Source organism: Rhea pennata, chromosome 3 (assembly GCF_028389875.1).
Source record: "Rhea pennata isolate bPtePen1 chromosome 3, bPtePen1.pri, whole genome shotgun sequence".
NCBI classification, from domain to species: Eukaryota; Metazoa; Chordata; class Aves; order Rheiformes; family Rheidae; genus Rhea; species Rhea pennata.
This window is the reverse complement of record NC_084665.1, coordinates 52,614,177-52,632,504: the sequence shown is the minus strand read 5'-3', so window position 1 is coordinate 52,632,504 and position 18,328 is coordinate 52,614,177. Positions and strand designations below refer to the sequence as shown.

At 35.4% G+C, this 18,328-nt stretch overlaps 1 protein-coding gene across 1 annotated transcript in view; it reads left to right on the top strand.

Moving 5' to 3' along the window:
• The window catches only part of PACRG (parkin coregulated), a 265,771-nt gene that overhangs the window by 56,543 nt on the left and 190,900 nt on the right, over positions 1-18,328 (top strand). The window contains exon 3 of the mRNA XM_062572310.1: positions 14,684-14,818. Coding sequence (XP_062428294.1) covers positions 14,684-14,818 — 135 coding nt within the window. The remainder of the gene's footprint in view (positions 1-14,683; positions 14,819-18,328) is intronic.

Here is an 18,328-nt window from a genome sequence, read left to right as displayed (position 1 = left end):
AAATAATTGTAATAATGTATCAGGGATATTGCATACCAATTAGATGCTGGTGACAAGCTGCTTCAAGCTGCTGGTGATGATGCAAGAAGCACCACATTTGATTCTGTATGTGTTTAGATATACGCATGCTTTCTAGGGCATTGTTGTGTTTGTAAAGTAAACTATTAATGCCCTCGGAACAGGTATGTATGCTCAACTAGGTTATGCTAGTAAAAAAAACCACTTTATTCGGGAGACCACAGCTTGAAAACTGCTGAGGAAAAACAGAATTGTAACAGGGGCCTCCAAAAGCACAAGCACAACATGACAGCAGAGACCTTTAGGGTGTAAGAACAGTATGATACCAAGAGTTCCTGGGTTATGAAAAACTCAGTGGTCAATTACTTGTCATTAAAGTAATGTAATGTAGGCAGCTGGGTCAAGACAGTTTTGGGACTAATAACTAGAAAAAAGGACAAGTATCCAACATGTAAAACATATGTAAAACATATGTAAAACATACCATATATAGTTAATATATAGTTAATTTGGATATAATGAGGACATGAATAGTAGAGTAATGAAGAAAGAGCAAGAAAGCAGACTGTGTTAGCAAATGTATAAAAGTGGTGCCAAATAAACCTAAGACTGAGGAGGCAGAGATCGACATCAATATTACCCTCCTCCCAGCAGAGAACTTGGGATGCTGATCACCTGCCATAACCCCATTTTATTGAGGAAGACTAGCATTATTGACTTCAGGACCCAGATTAGCTTTGTAAGAATGAGCAGAGCATTAGAGCATTAGAGAAAAGTGTAGGTACTAGAAACCTTACGTATATCAGCCTTAACAGTTTCATTATTAGAGATGGGCAGTAATAATTGGATAATTTGGACCTTAAGTGTAAGTACAGCCTTATCTAGACTGATAATAATTTTTTAATCAGATAGTTAAAACTTTAATTAGATGAACCATAAATTCTGCATTTCACACATTAAGTGTATTTCTTTAGCCCACAGAAATTGCACAGTGTTTGGTCTGCTAACCTCATCCTTGAGGCTTGACGATCGCATTTGGATGCAGCAGCTGATGGAGAATGTAGGCAACCTAGGTTGTAATTTAGACACAACAACATAAATTTAGCATGCTAACTAGAGATGATCCTTGTTTGCTAAGCCTTTTAAAGAGCTTTAGGAGTTTTATTTTCACCTTCATTTTTTCACCAGAAAATTCAGACTTCCATTTCCTGAGGCACATTAAGGTTGCCAGTAGCTGCACATACATGTTTATGGCTTCATTTCCTAACTCAGGTACTTATGACTGTTGCAAATTTGTATGTCCTTGCAGCCCCTCAGATCACTGTCTCTTAGCCAAGTTTGAAAATTGCATTTTCAAACTATTAGTTTGACTTTCAAGACAAAGAGATCGTACTAAGAAGACTGCCAATCAAAGTAATAACATTTCTTTTTTTGGCATAACCCACATTACTTTTTATATAAATCAAACAATATTTAGGGAAAGTAAAATTACAATGAAAGTTTCAACTTTTGGCATCACAGAGTTTCATTCAACTGGGACTTGCTGGAATCTTCATGTAAGAAAGAAAAGATAGAAGAAACACAAAAAGCATAATCTAGTTGTGTATGGAATTGAGTGAAAATGGCCTCATCTTTTAAATGCCAAAATCCAGAAATAAGAATGAAGTGCAGACATATAGAAATAGGATTTTTTTTCTCAGCATAGTTCCAACTACGCTGAGAAACTCAGCAAATTCCAAGTGATTAAATTTGAAAACATACAAAATTATCAGAATGCAATGCTCCCACAAGCATGAACAAGGCCTATGCTCTTTGAGTCTCAGAATTTCCAGAAACAGCTTTCTTTTGGTCTCATTGTTTCATTTTCCCACACATAATGCAAAAAAAGAAAAATATCTTATCTTTGTGATTATAAGAAAACTCTTCAATTATGCAACAATGAAGAACTATCTGAAGAAGCATTGAAAACATGTTTCCAACAGAAACATCTGCATGGAGAATAAACCGAGCTCTATAATCTGCTTATAGACAAAATTATAACAAAAATTTAGTGACTTGAACCTGAACCTCAGCAAATTTAAATGGGAAATAAACCACACTATTTAGGCTCTAGGGTTTATTCATATTGTCATGTTGACTGAAATAAAAAGTTTTAGTTTCTGTTTTTCCTTAAAAAATTCATCAGATTTCATAAAACTTTTCCTATTTCTACAAAAAGTATTTGAAATATTATTACTTCTGCATTTAGCGGTTATAGCACACGAGAAATTGTCTCCTATAAGAATTAATTGAGATTTGCTATCAGTTTAAGACAAGCAAGGAAAAGATTCTAAATGGGCAACTGCTAAATGCCTTATAAATATTTCAGCAATAATTATCTAACTGAACAATGCAGAGTAAAGTTCCATCCTCCAAAGACTTAAAAAAAAGTTGGCAGTTAAAAAACATTCATTTCCTTTATGTTTGGAAAGAGATGAGACTTCTTTTGTGTGGGGAGGGATAATTTTACATCTAGCTTTTAGTGTCATCTCACTTTCAGAGCCATTATTATTCTGATTTTGGGAGGGGGCTTAAGGATGTCACATCTGAATTTGACAGGAAAATAAAAATACTCTGGCTGTTTGGATACAGAGTTTTTCATTTTTTAAAGTCAGGTTGCTTTTGTTTTGTTTACAAAATAAGTTCTTTATAAAGTGAACAAATTCTTTAAGATCTATTTCAGCAGTTTGTAATTTCATAACTTTTTAAAGGAGATTATGACTTCTTCCTGTAGCTCAGTATTCAATCCTTAGACCTAGATCTTCAGATTTAGAATGTAGTGGGCAGGCAAACATATATTGTACTGTAAGGCATATGGGATTAGAATTGTTATCTTTATTCAAGATGGAGTAAAGGAGGATAAGAAATCTATCATTCTTCCCCTTTCCTCTTTAGCTGTTGTTTTTAGTGTACCCATTCCATCTTTTCAGATGCAGTCCAGTAATTTTCTATTAAAGAGAGCGGTAGGATGGGATTTTGTGCAATTCTCTAATTGTGGTAGAATGAGAAGGGAACTGAAGAAACTGCTCCACTAGCTGAGCCTCTAGCTATTCAAAGTTTCCAGTTGCGTTCTAGAAAGCTGTAGCATAACTTTATGAATAGTGGTAGCCAACTCATCACAACCTCATTTGATTTTCTGGATTTTTATGAGGTTGGTAAGTACTTGTAGCCCAGTTTTACAAATGAGAAGCTAATGCTGAAATACTGTTTCCCAGAAGCCACAGGTGGAGTTTGTCAGAAATAGAATCAGAATGCAGTGATTTTATCTTCTCAATCCAGTATTAATCCTTTAAACAATGATGCTTCTCGGTTATTTTGAAATATTTCTTTTTGTAGTTCTTCATGGCAACCATCAGTATATGACTGAGTGAACTGCTGGGACAGGAGTCCTTTTGATGAAGCCCTTTTCTCTCAGTTTGTAAACTACTCTGACAACTTCAGGGTTACACAGTGCACATTTACACCAGCTTTTTAGCTGGGATCAGAAGAGCGCTTCTGAAACCAACTTGTCATTCACATCCACTTACTGCCCTTTTTCACATTGCAGAGTGTGTCCAAGAATATCTACTTTGTTGCTTTTCCGATAAAACTAAATCACAAGTTGCTCAATAGGAGTGCTCCTGATATGTTGTACCTACTAACAGATATTCAGTTCATTGGACCAGACCAGAGCTAGTCTGAAGTAAAAGCCCTGGAAACGTGTGGTATGGAGGCTCTGTCCTTGGCAGTAACTATTCCACTTCCCAGGTCTGCTCCTATTGAGCTGCACTGCTTGTTAGTAGAAAGCCTGTTGCCAAACACAGCCTTGGAAACCTAGTGGAGCACTAAAGGAAAACACATATAAACACTTCTTTCTTTGCAGCAGAGTGTACTAGTCTGGATTGAAAGTAACTGCAAAATAGAGCAATTGCTTTCAACCTAGATCAGTTCCCTATTTTTGTTCTTTGCGAAGCCCTACACAAAATTGCATAGGGAAGACTGATCTAGCATGGGGGTATGAATCAGCTGCAGAGACTGCTTATAAAAGGCTAAGCACAGGCCACTTAATCTGCCATTTCTTCTAAAAAAAAATGCCTAGGAAAGCTATAGCCTTAGACCTATATTCACATGGACTTTAGGGGTAGCACTTCTGTCCTAACTTTAAGGTGTTTAACACCTAAAATCCAGCACTTTGACTTAAACGCATATATACTTTTGTGAATCTGGGCCCAAAAGATATCACCCTTAGAAAATAACTGTGCAAAAATGTTCACGTTAAGCAGCTGAGACTGTTTCGCAGAGGAAAAAAGCTAGCAAAATAGTTCAACATAAGAAATCCCTACACTTCTAGGCACTACAGCAGCTAGTATAGCAGTAAACCATTCAGTTTTCAAAAGTTAGCTCTGCTTTAGTGGTCTTTTTCTGCTCTAAACAGAATTCAATACTAGTACTGCACAGTGCATGATATTCCAATGATTTTTTCTCCTCTAAAAATAGGCCCACAAGGCTTTACATACTTTTCTCTCTGCTGACAGTTAATCTGAATATAAAAATTGACCAAATATAACTAATTTTGAATGTTACATTTTAAAATTGCTTCTTCTACAGATTTTATTCCGAATCATACACGAATACTTTATTTTTAGCATGTGTTTTATAAAAGCGCTGTAATAACTTTATGAACAGGAATTATTTCAGCCATAACTGTCTTAGCAACTATTTAACAGTGCACAGTGCAGTGCAGAACTTTAGGGTAGGAATTCACTAACAGAAACACTCAACTGAAGCAAGAAAGCTCCCGAGCAAATTTTGTCACTAGCTCTCAGTTCAAGCCAACCTTTCAGAGTCGATGACTTACGATACACAATTCGTAGGGATTGTCATAGGGCTGAAAAAACAACAATTGAAGGGCTGAATGACTGACTTGAGGGGGTCCTATTCTCTTTTATGAAAAACCCAGACATTATTAGATACTGTTCTTAATTGGAGTAAATCTCATTTTCTGTATTTTTAATATTTCCATGACATAGAAATTAATTTATTTGCACAGCTGAACAAGAGTTTAATACAGCAGTATTACTTTAATATATTGTGAATATTGTTGTCATGGGCTCCAGATTGTCATCTCACCTATTATCCTCCTATCTAATACTTAGTTTTCACAAAACTTTTTAATTTCTAAATAATGTGAAACAAAATTTTTACTACATTTTTGGAATTAAGCTCGTTAATCAAACACATTAAGCTTGTACAAGGTATTATCACTAGTAATTTTACATTACCAAACATATTTACCAGAACATGTAATGAGACTTAATTACCACATCTTTAAGTATGTAATAACTGCCAGGGAAAAAAATAACCTCTTTTCATATTTAGTTCTATGGCAGCCTAAGTTGATTTAATTACAAACCACCATAGAGGTGCCATTCCCTCTCCCTCCCCTTCAGTGACTGTGGTGGCATTCTGATTCTGCTGAACTATTTCAGCACGTTCTCCAGCAAAAAGTTATTTTAACAAAATAATGTGAATAGTCTCCTGCTGGCTCAGCACACTGAAATGGCTCAGTGCTGGGCCAGACAAATACTAAAGTTAGTGTAAAAGGAGAAGTATGTGAAAGGGTGGGCAGGACTTTGGCAACTGAAAATTAGGATTTCAACTTTTGTAAAAACAAAGCCATAGCAGTTCTGCTTCAATAAAGCTAAGGCATATAAAAGAATTTCAGTTTGGAAACATGAGGAGCAGGATCATTATGTGATAGTCTTACTTTTTTCCTTTCTCTGGACCTCCTCTCTCAGGGCCAAGATACTAAATTAAGATCTTTGATCTAGTCCAGCATGACCCTTCATGTATGTGTATATGATGAAAATGTAGAGTTGGCTGAGAATAGCTCTCCTAATATTTTAGTGGTTATCACATCTGCTTTACATGCTGAAGGTCCTGGGTTCAAGCTCCAGTGGAACCAGCACCAGGAAATCTTTGGGAGGTTGGACTAGATGATTTCCAGGGGTCCCTTCCAGCCTTACTGATTCTGTGTGATTCTTTATGCTGGAGTACACACAAATACACCATGATAATATTTATGAGCATTATAAAGAACTCAAGATTAGAGAAATTATAAAAGGTAAATTTTAACTAAATCTGATAAATATTATTAAAAAAATAAATAAAACCCACACATTTTATTTTATTTACTGGCCAACAACATTCTTGTAACTTGCAATATGTAGAATTGTGAGATGTGATTTGGCATCCAAAAAAAACATCTTTAACTGTAAAGAAGTGTATATGTTACAGCTATGTCTGTGTCAGTAAGCAGTGCAATAGAAGATCAGCAAAGGAAAAGATCTGATGCTGAGATCAGCGTTATAATATTGACCACATTATAAGCTTTTCAGAGGACTTGCCTTATTCTGACAAGTCTGGCTCTTGTGTGGCCCTCTGGTTTGAGAACCCATTTGTGACACTAGCAATTAGTGCTCCTGGGGCACATCTTCCAGTCTGTTTTCACCTGAAAAGACTCCAGTTCATTCACTTCCAAACTGCTTCATGGTGCAAACCAGAGCACCAAGCTGGGGATGATTCTGAGATTCACTTCAAAAACACACTTCTGATCTCATCTAAAATAGTAATGTGGATGTATCCTTGGTGAATTTGCGCTTTTCTAATTATTGGACTGTAGATAGAAGAATTCTCACAATCAGGAAAAAAATCAAACTTTAGTGGAATTGATGTGCTTACAAACCTTGTGAGACTAATAAAGCAAGGGAAAAAAAAGACTGTATTTTAATTTGTAGAATGAAAGAAGGAAAGGAAGAAATATATGAGCAGTTGTCACTCTTCTGACTTCTCCTTGATGAAAAATAAGTATTTCCCTTTATATTAAAGGAAATTGCTTGGCAAGCATCAGGAAAGAAATCTAAATTATATAAAATAGCTACATTATACTCCAGCTAAGAATCAGAGATGGAGGACTTTCTGAGGACAAAATGCTAGACAGCAGTCTGTAACGTAGGCACATTTGACTTAACCAAACAGCTTATCTTTATTATCACTAATAAAAAAACTTTTCTGGAGTGACAAAATAAAGTAATTCTGTATTCGGCTTATGACTTTCAGTAGTGTCTCAAGGCAATAACGAGATACAGTATCTTTTTATAAAATCACATGTCTGATTTTTCTTTCAAGTTCTGGTGCTTTAGAAGCATTTTTAATGTTTGCTGACCTTTTTCCAGTAATTTCATTTTAGGACCTTAGAATTGATTTCTCTCATTTTGACTTTTGAAGCAATAAGATGGGCTTTGATCTGTTGTCCAAATTTACGCAGTAGCCCCGTAAGTACCTTTTGAGTATTGGATGTGGCACCATTTAAAGCACATCAAGAGTGCACATGTGAAGAAAGCTATCTCAATTTCTTTTTGCATATAAGAAGCTCTTGTCTGATACATATTGATGGATTTTGCTCTTTTGATACTGACTGCTTGCAATATTGATATTTTAAAAAGGATTGGTTTGGAACTCTGAGTACCCATTGGGATATCTCACTGTGCCTCTTGAGTCATTTGAAGTTTCTAATTCAGTTTTGGATATGTCTCCACAGCAAATTAAAACATGACTGTAGCGTGGATTAGCCATCTATGTTATTTTAATCCAGTTAGGATTAGTAAGTGAAGACATAACAGTACAGGCTTTGCTGCTTATGGCCAGTCAGAGTAGACAATCTTGAGGATGCTCAGTCCAGATTTGGATGATTACCAGTTGTTAAGACTTGTGTTTCCAAGTCTTAACTACTACTGTTAATTATGTCTATTAGGGAAAACTGTAGGAGTCTCACCAAATACTACAATCATGCCATTTTTTTGCTGTGTTGTAGGTAACTGCCAAAATGTTGAATTTACTGCGTACATGAGTGGTGGTTAAGATGATGGGCTTATCTGTGTTAAAAGTCCAGCAGATCTGTGTATACTAACTTCAGAACCCAAGGTACTGGGGATCCTAACTTTTGCATGTGCACTTGCTCTCTGAGAACAAGTTATGTCTCTGCAATGTTATGCCTCTGCTTGTTCTACCAAGCCAAGACTCTACCACACTGTATGGATGAGGGTATTTTGATTGATGGTTCTAGCAAAGCTTTGTATGTTAACACAGCATTGCATGGGTTGCGTATTGTTTCATCCCTTCCAGCTTGAGTATTTCTTCATCACATAGCGTAATTTATTTGATTTACTTAATATAGCTTATATTTTACTTGAAGATCAAATTAAGATTTGTAAGCAATTTTTGATTCCAATACACAAGGAAATGGATGATGACATTTTCTGTGGGGAAATCAGTGGATCAATAGTGGGACTACGCTACGTTAGCCAAGTGAGATGTTTTTTTGTTCAACACCTTTTATACAGACTTATACAAGGGGAGGATGAGACAAAGACCCTGACAGTGGTTATATAGATTTTTGCTAGATACCATCACTTTTATATCTGCCCTAAGACAACAGCATGGATGAATACATTCCATTCTGTTGGTATAATGCACCTTAAACAAATACATTTTTGAGTTTGAATGCAAAGAATTAAGATGTCATGATTTTTTTTTCTAAAAAGTTCAAGATGATAGTGCCATATGATATTTTCAGGGAAGACTACAAACGCTTTTTCAGGCAAGACAGGCTGAGTGGTCCTATTACTTTTGATCCCTATAACTTAAAGCTAAATATTAAAAAAAAAAAATGTTGTTGGAGGGAAAGAAAAGATCAGGTTAGCTAACAGTCTTCCTGTAAGGAAGCTGACAGGAACTCAGCAGATTAAAAACTGGAAAATTTTTCAGTCTTCCCAAATGTCATCAAAATACATTACCCTAGATCAAATAAAAATATGTCTTCAGCCATTAAATTTGATTATGAAGTGACTAGTCATACTTTTTGTATGAAATATTATATAAAAATAGTAGGATCTCAACCTATTCTAGTTTGTGGAAGTAAAAACATTTTTCTCTTAATATTATGATTCCTGGAGTCTAATATTTGAAAATGTCATTTATTTCTCACACAACACTTAAACAGTTACTTACTTTTTCTAACTGGAATAAAACAACCTGTATCTGCATATGCAGCCTAAGAAGCCTTGTAACTCTTCATGCAGCACTGCTGCTGAAAGAATTAGTCACCAGTTTCTTCCTGTTCTGCTCCATGCCACTCCCTTCTGTGCATCAGCTTAAATGTTCATACATCTTTGCAGTAAATCATCTTAGGGATCTGATCTACTTCACAAACCAACCTAGAGAAAGCAAAACAAAATAAAATGCTTCATTCTTGAACAAGTCCTGTGAAAGCTTGTGTCAGTAATAGAGGGCAGTAACATTTAATGAGGCAAACGAGGTAGGCAAGACCATTTATCCCAGTATCCTTGCCAATTTTTTCTGACTTAAAATGATCATGAAATTATAATGATAGTCTTCCAGAACATCATTGGTTGTCCTATGCAGGTACCTCTTTAGATCCTTGAGTATGCGTACAATTTGAAACTCAGTTAGAAAACTTGACCATGTAGCTCAGTTCTCAAATAATTAATCACTGTTTAAACTTGGCCTCAATTTTTCTTAGTCATTTTCCTAATGTGCCATCATTGAAAAGTTGAAGAATGCAACATGATACGATGGTTTTAAGTGCTCAGGACTCAAGGAAAAAGTGTGCTTTTTCTCCCTTTGCTTAATGGTTTGTATCTTTTATCTTGTCACATAGTTCAGTGGCGTAGAATTACAATAAATTAGTTTTGCAATTATCAAACTGTTCAACTTCTCTTTGGCATTTAACGAACCTAAGAAGCTGTTTATTGCTTCATATACTTTGCCATCATGAATATTAGCCTTTAATTAACTGGAACTCTTATCTTAATCTCTCTAACTGTGTGGCAATGAAATATTTTTGTTAGGTTGAAAAAGGTAGTATTTGTTGCTGTTTCTCTAACAAATGGAAAATTTTCAGAATGACTTTTTTAGTCAGTAATTACAACATTATAAAAGGTAGGAAGAAGAAACTCAATCACAAGAAAAAACTTTGCATGATATCTTTGTATATATTTTAATTAAAATCATAGAATCACAGAGAAGCCTAGATTGGGAGGGACCTCTGGAGATCATCTGTTCCACCTTCTTTTGAAAGCCAGGTCGTAGATTAGTTTATTCAGGTCCCTATCAAGATGAATCTTGAATATTTCATGGAAGAAAGACTCTATCACTTCTCTGGGCAGCCTATTCCAATATTTAATTTTTCTCATGGTGAAGAACTTTCTTTTTTTTTTTTTTGGTATCCAAATTATCAGAATTTCCCCTGAAGCAACTTGTGTCTATTGCCTCTTGTCCTATCACTGCGCTCCTTGTGAACTGAGAACCTCCATCTTCTTTGTAAATAATAACTTTCAGATATTAGAAGACCATGTTTAGATCTTCCCCTGAGCCTGTGTTCTATGTTGAACAATCCCAGTTCCTCCAGCTTTCTGTCAAGGTCTTCAGAATTCTAATCAGCTTGATGGTGCTCTGCTTGACCCACTACAATTTTTCAATTTTTTTTCAGGAACTGAGGGAACCAAAACTAAACCAAGTACAAGTGTGTCCTAACAAATGCTTAATAGGGTGGAATTCCTTGATATGATAACTATAGTCTTACTGCTGAACTCCAGGACACAGTTTGTCTTCATTGATGCAAAAGCACTGCAGACTCAAGTTTAATACTGTCAGTGAGGACCCCAAGTTCCTTTTCAACAAAGTCACACCACAACCTGTCTTGTACTTGTACTACTTGTCCTGCAGTCTGAGATCATTCCATCTCATATGCAGGACAATATATTTATTAAATCCCATGCAAGTCTTGTTGGCCGTCTTCTAGACTGTTAGGGTCTCTCTGTATGATGGCTGTTCCTTCCGGTATAGAAACCACTCCACACAGTATGATGTTATATGCAGACTTGATCAGAATGCCATCATCCTGTCATTCAGAATGTCATTCACGTTTATAAAGCTATTGAATAGTATCAGACGCAGTGTAAACTCCTAGAAACTCAATTATTGACCAGCTGTATATTTGAGCTAGTAAAAACACATCAGTCTTCTCTTATAAGCTAAAACTGTGAAATTTCTGTACAAATTTGAAAAGCGTAATTTATATAAAAAGCTTTGTAAATCATATTATTTTAAATGTCACAAAAATCAATAGGGTTTATCCCTCCAATTTCTAGAATTTTTCCCTATAATTATGGACAACACATGTTTTCAAAAACATTGAAAATCATCACATTATAGCTAGGGAGATCTTAATGAGTTGTATATGGAGAAATGCTAAATCTGTGTGAGGAAAAGAAGTGTTAGGAAAGACTGTTCAACATTCATCTATTGTGAGAAAAGTCTCTTCTATAGGAAGAGCATAAAACAGGAAAAATTGACTTTTTCCTGAAGAAGTTGATTGATCTAAAGATTTCAAAACAGCTTGCCATGATGGGTACTCCATTCCAGAATTTATTATTTTTTATTACCTTTTTATAGTAGTTAATCCTAATCCAGGATTAGGATTCCTGCATTGTGATAGTCTGCAGAGAACAAAAAAAAAATCTGATCTCAAAAAGTAGGTAATTTAACTATGGGAAATAAATAAATAAAATAATATAAATGCAGATAGATCTATAATTAAAAAAAAAGTAAAAAAACGTACTTGGGAAGTTGACAATATTATCAGTGAAGCTGTTGGATAACTATTATCTTGGTAAAGAGTTTAAGAAAAGTTTTGAATGTAGAAAATTCAGTAGCCTCATGTCCGGTGATCAATATAGGAAAAGCATGATGATGGTGATGATACTTGTTTGAAAATTGTATAGGTGAATAATAGAAGCTGACAGCTTTAGTCAGCTGAAGCTGAGAATAATAAACACAACTTTAAGTTTATGTAGATAGGAGAGAATTGTGGCAGTTACTGTGATGTTTTCTGCAGCTGTGTTCTTGATATCAGTAGATAAAATCACAACCTGTCAAAGCGAGAGAAAATAACATCCTAGTAATTAATGCTCAAGATGGTGAGACTCTGGAAGAAAGATATATTCTGTGTATGGATAGAGAAGGCTGTACATTATCTAATTCTTGCACAAGAATTCAGCAAGATACATGGCTAAAATGACCTCAAGAGAGGTCTACATTTAAGAATGATGTTCAGATCTGAATACCGCTTATGATAGTGATGTTCTCTTTAGTAGTAAAGAAAGGGGGGAAAGGAAACTATCTGTAAAAAGGTAAAGAGTCTTAGCTCAGTGCAGCCACTCCAGCAAGTATCTCTTAATCTATTTTTCTCAGATGCTCACAGAACGAACAAGTTGGCTCATTGCAGTGACCCTAAAATTTAGCAACAGTTCAATCATATAAGGTATCATTTCTTCACTGCAGGGATAGTTTCACTCTTTTCCTGAATGCTGATATTTCTTTATTCTAGGCAGACGTTAGGCTATTCCTGTCTATATTGTCTGATCACTTTGGGGTCTGTTGCTCTTCCTTGTAGTCCTGTAATTCTGTTACAGACTTGTACTCTGATTACAGACTAAACTGACAAGAAAATCTTCTTTAAGACAAAAGAAAAACGATAGATCCCTCTATCTGGACTACAGTCTAGCATTCGGTATGTCACTACTTTACTAGTTTTGTGGCACAAGAATTATGTGGTAAGTTGGTTAAGAGACTCCATATTGAAGAGGAGACAGTAACATGTAATGCTGAAAGGAAAGATATGATAATAGAAGAAAGTTATTAATGGAACTCCTCAATAATTGGTTTTAGGGCTACCCTTATTTAACATTTTCATTAATGACCTTGGCAAAAAAAATAGGATTGTAAAATGAAATATATGGTTGACATGTAGTTTGGAAGTGTTATTAATACAGATGAAGATCAGAATGTCACACGAATGGGAGTGGAAGCTCCTGAGAACTGGTGCAATAGAAATGGAATTAAATAGGATGGTACAAAGTACAAGGTTATGCACTTAGAATGAATGACAAGAAATGCTGTTATTAACATGGGGCTCATCAATTGGAAAAGATAGTTGCTGTGTGGCAGTTTATCAAAGATGACTGTGTGATGCCAGTGTGACATTGCCGTGAGAGAGTAAATGTAATGCTGGGAGATCTGTTAGATAGACTGTATCTAGCACTAATTGTATTTTTGATCACTGATAATGTGGTTTTAATAAACCTGAATAGATTTCTCTTCCATCAGCTTTTCCAGTCATACCTTGACTACTCATAAACTTTTAGAATTCACAACACTGAACTTTAGCAAGGAATTCTACAAATTCACTATTCATTGCATGAATAAATAACAACTTTTGTTTGTCCCAAACTTGTCACTTACTAGATTTTTTTGAAACCCTCTACTTTTACTGAAAGAGAGAGTGAAAAATCAGTTCTTATCCATTCTTTTTATGAAGTCATGATATTATAAATCTTTATTATCTACCTCCCTAGTCATCATTTTGTTCAGGCTGAAGAATCCCGATTTATTCCTTTCTTCTATAAAATCCATTCCATACCTACAGTCATTTCTGTTATCCTTCTCTAAAACTTTTCTACTTCTATTGTATCCTTTTTTGAGGTGGAGGATCAGACTAGATGTATTACTTGAGATGTAGTTTCTAACCGTCAAAGTAAGGATGATGTACAACAGTCTTTCAACAGTAAAACAACAAATAATTAGATTTGTGATCAATTTATGAAAGACTTTGTATGACACAATTGTCTGGAATAATAGAGAAATGGACTAGATAACAAAGTTCCTTCCACTCCTAGTTTCTTTCTCCCTGAATGAAGAGTAGGAGGAAGTTCAGTTAATACAACAATATTTTCTAGAAATTTTGCAAAGGTGCAGTAGAAAAAAGTTCATTTTAAAATTACTAGCACGAGTTTGGAGAAAGAAAATTTTCTGGTTTCAGATAAGATTTAGTCTGGGATTGTGCTAGCCACTGATGATGATGAGACTCTGCAAGAAATAATTAAGGCTGTAGCTCGTATAATAAAGACAACATATTTCTTACCAATATTTTAAGTTAGACTATAACAGACAGTTAGACTTATAATCTGTGAGACTGGAGCATCTGTCTTATGAAGAAAGGCTGCAAAAGCTGGGTTGATTTAGCCTGGAGAAGAGACGACTGAGAGGGGATCTCATCAATGTATACAAATACCTTAAGGGAAGGTCTCAAGAGGAGAGGGCCAGACTCTTTTCAGTGGTAGCCAGCAATAGGACAAGAAGCAGTGGGCACAAACTGAACCACAGGAAATGTTTCCACCTGAATGTGAGGAAAAACTTCTTTACTCTGAGAATGATAGAGCACTGGAACAGGTTGCCCAGAGAGGTTCTGGAGTCTCCTTCTCTGGAGATATTCAAAATCTGCCTGGATGCAACCCTGTGCAACGTGCTCTAGGTGACCCTGCTTGAGCAGGGGGGTTGGACTAGATGATCTGCAGAGGTCCTTTCCAACCTCAACCATCCTGTGGTTCCGTGAATACTATACTGCTTTCTTATCTGTTTCTATTTTGATCTATAAAAATTAAGCTTTTTCTAAAACTATATTACCATTAAGTTATGTTTTGTTTGTTTGTTTGTTGTTTTTTTTAAGGTAAGAGGTCCCCCAATTGCAGGAGCATTTAAAGAAAGACCAACAAAGCCCACAGCATTTCGCAAGTTTTACGAACGAGGAGACTTCCCAATTGCCCTTGAGCATGATACAAAAGGAAACAAAATAGCCTGGAAGGTAAGTCAGGGCACAGCTGTGACAGCCAGATGAGCTTATTGAAGTGACATCTCTCATTGCCAAAGTTAGCTTATTAGTAAATAAACTGGAGTAATTTCTTAGCAAATGGAAGATGGTGGGGAAGCTGTTAGAGAAAGGCCCTTGAGTCAGCTGTCTACCTTGGCTAACAATTAAATTATATGTTGCAAAAAAGGAAGATGACAGAGCTGCTTTGCCTTAGAGAATTGTCTCATGCCCGATTCATCCCTATTTTTATGAGGAACTGGCAATGCAGCCTATTTCAGGCAGTCCATCAAATGAAGGAAGTAGCTAGATACAGTGAGCAGCAGCCATTTATCTCCCCCAAATTTCACCTTCCTGCAGGACACTTCCAAATAGAAGCTTTAATTACCTAAATGGATAGGTCAAGATTGCTTGCTCCCTGAAAATGCAGAGCAGAATACAAACGAAGGCAGATTCTCATTCCACAGCTGTACTCAGTCTACAGCATATGTCAGACAGCGTAATCGCTGTCATACGTGCCCCTGTTAGAGGTTGACCTCCACTGCTGAAACCATTACAGCTCCGACATTTCTCTGACAAAAGGTTAATTGGCTTCAAAATAAATGTATTGCCTAATGACTCCATTCTAATGCGGCTGTGTTTCTCTCTAAAAGGCTTGGTGATGTTATTTGTAAAACTTGCCAATCTTCTAAGTAACTACTGCAGACTTTTAAATTTAATTTGAAAAATGAATGCTGATCTTTAACCTGATCCTACTATTTAATTATTTTGGTTACCATAAATTACTTTATTTTTGTGTTATTTATTGGACTAGAATAAGATTTTTCTGGAAGCGGTGATGGTTACAGAAAATGAACACAAAATGCCTGAGAAAAATACCTCAGGTTTGCAGGGTGATTTGAATTGCTCATGTCAAGAACACGATCCCAATTTTAAATGCATGGCTGTGTTAATTCAGCACACAAAAAAAGAGGGATTTTGCAATCTTAGAACTGATTCTTCTTTTAATGAAGCCAATAGGATTAAGCCTATAGTGTGGTTAAGTGACACTATATGGTTTCTTAGTAACTACATTTTTTGCTTACTGAAGTATAGAAGAGATAATTGTGCTGTGAGATATTACAATTGTTTGCCCGTAGCAGTGTTTAATCAGTACTGTAACAATAAATAGTTCTTGCAGCAAGGGGAGGCTTTAGCCAATATGACCTGACCAACAATCAGAATGAGATTCCAACGTTTCCTGTGCCTGGCCTTTAGATAACCTAAGTCACTCACCTTCAGGGTTAAAGCTCACAGATTTACAAAATGAGCCTGCACTCTAATCTTTCAAAACCAGGTAAGATCACAAAGGTAATCTGCAAAATTTTGAAAAAATACACAGAATTCAGTTTATATCCTGGGGCATTATAACATCTAATTTCTCAAATTCAGACTGAGAGACACAAATCATTTACCACATTTTGGTTGCTATTTGTTGCACAAATATTCCATTATAAGGCGTATAATTCCACTAAATGATGCTAGTGACTACTTAGTTGGCTTCTTCCTAAACTATTTGCTTTCTGTAAGCCTTCCAACCAAAGCTGAATGTCCAGAATAAATATTTGTTCCCTGTGTCTCAGAGTTTGAACTTTTTTTCCTGTCATAATTTGCAGCCCTAATGCCCTAATGTCCACCTATCGCAGTAAAGCATTGAACTATAGCTAGTGAGAGCTCATGTGAGAGACTGTGATCTCATGCAACAGTTGCCTTTCCTATTGCTGTTAAACCCCTCTTCCTAAATACCATCTCTGCTTACACACATGAAAACAGCATAACAGCAAACTGTTCCATTCCTACGCTAGCAGCATGGTCTAGTCCAACCTTATTTCCCTTATTCTGTGCCACATGATCCAGTATCACAGATCAATCCAAGCTGAGTTCTGAGGCAGCCACACATGAAAACAATATAGAGATAGTAGAATCACTTGAGGCTGTTTAATTTGGCACCCAACCATCATTGATTATTGTGCAGTTTAAGTAGATGAAGTAGGCAAATAACAGTTTTCCCGTTCAAACATTACTTTAGATAGATTCTAATGTCTTAGAGGCTGCCTACTGCTGCAGGAGGCCGAGAAATATTAACCATTAGTTAATATTTAAAGATACAGATAAAATAAGGTCTGGGTTTTTTTTTTCATTTCTTTTAATAATATTCAAATAGTCAAAATATACAGCATAAGTTAAATGGCTAATTTTCATCAGTTCATCATATCTATTTGTAAATCTGATTAATTAAGCAGTTTATTTTAGAAATATATTTTGCTTAATACTGCTAAAATTCATGAAAATGAAAATAAAAAGCTTTTAATGATGAAATATGTTTAAAGTAGATGTTCTATAAAATCCTGCATTTGCTTGCATGAGTCAGATGGTTCTTGTGAAAGTAAAAAAAAGAACAAAAAATGATAACCATGATATTTTAATCATGCTTTAATTGTACCGTATCACTGTTTTATTGTGAAATTCTTTTTGTTCTATTTGTATGTGATGTTTCTCGTGATTCATTTCACTCTTGTTAGGTTTTCTACCCATTGGTGCATTAGAGAAAATGCAAGGGTATCTTAAAAACATGGTTCGTTCTGACAAAGGAAAATACTCTAGGATTTTCTTCTTGCCTGCAAAATATGCCATGTTTTGAATTTTTGAGGGGGCAGGGAAGGTAATTAATGAAACAAAACAAAATAGCCAAAATTATCAGACACTAAATATTTTTTAGAAAATAATTTGATCTCTCATTCACTCTATTATAGTTATATGGACACAACGATCTTCAGCTAGGGCAGAAGCATCTGAAATGTTTGTAACATTCATGAGATATGTTAATATATACCAAGAAATTTTGGCTAAAATGCACAGCTGAACCTTGATTTTATAAAATTCTGCATATGTCTAATCTTAAGCCCATGATTAATTTTGTATAACAGTTGGCTGTTACATACATATAATTGTAGACTAAGATAGGGAATAAATTTAAAGTTCAGGATCGATTCAAAACTATTTCCTAAAAAATACATGTGTTGACCCTCTGATTTTGAAATAATAATATCTTTTTTCAGTTAGGTTAAGTACTCTTAATTACTTCAAAAATGGACTAAGTTTAGGAAGAGGAACTCTTTCTCCAGATTATTCCTAAACATAGATAAGATTTAACTGTGCATATAAAAACCATGCTGCTTAAATTAGTATCTGTTCTTTAGAAAAAGAACCAACACAGATTAGATTTTACTACAAAACCATTATAGCACTATCTGTCTATTTTGTTAATTCTTAGCCTACATTTTTAAGTTCAGGAAAGCATCTCTTTGTATACTCCTGTAATATTAGCAATATAGTTTGAAGACTGTCATAGTACACGGCATAATTTCTGCATCCCCCTATATTTTGTTATTGTTGCAACTTCAGACAAACCTATTTCAAGCAAATGAAGGAAAACATAAACAGAGAGAGTATACTTACAGCCAAGTC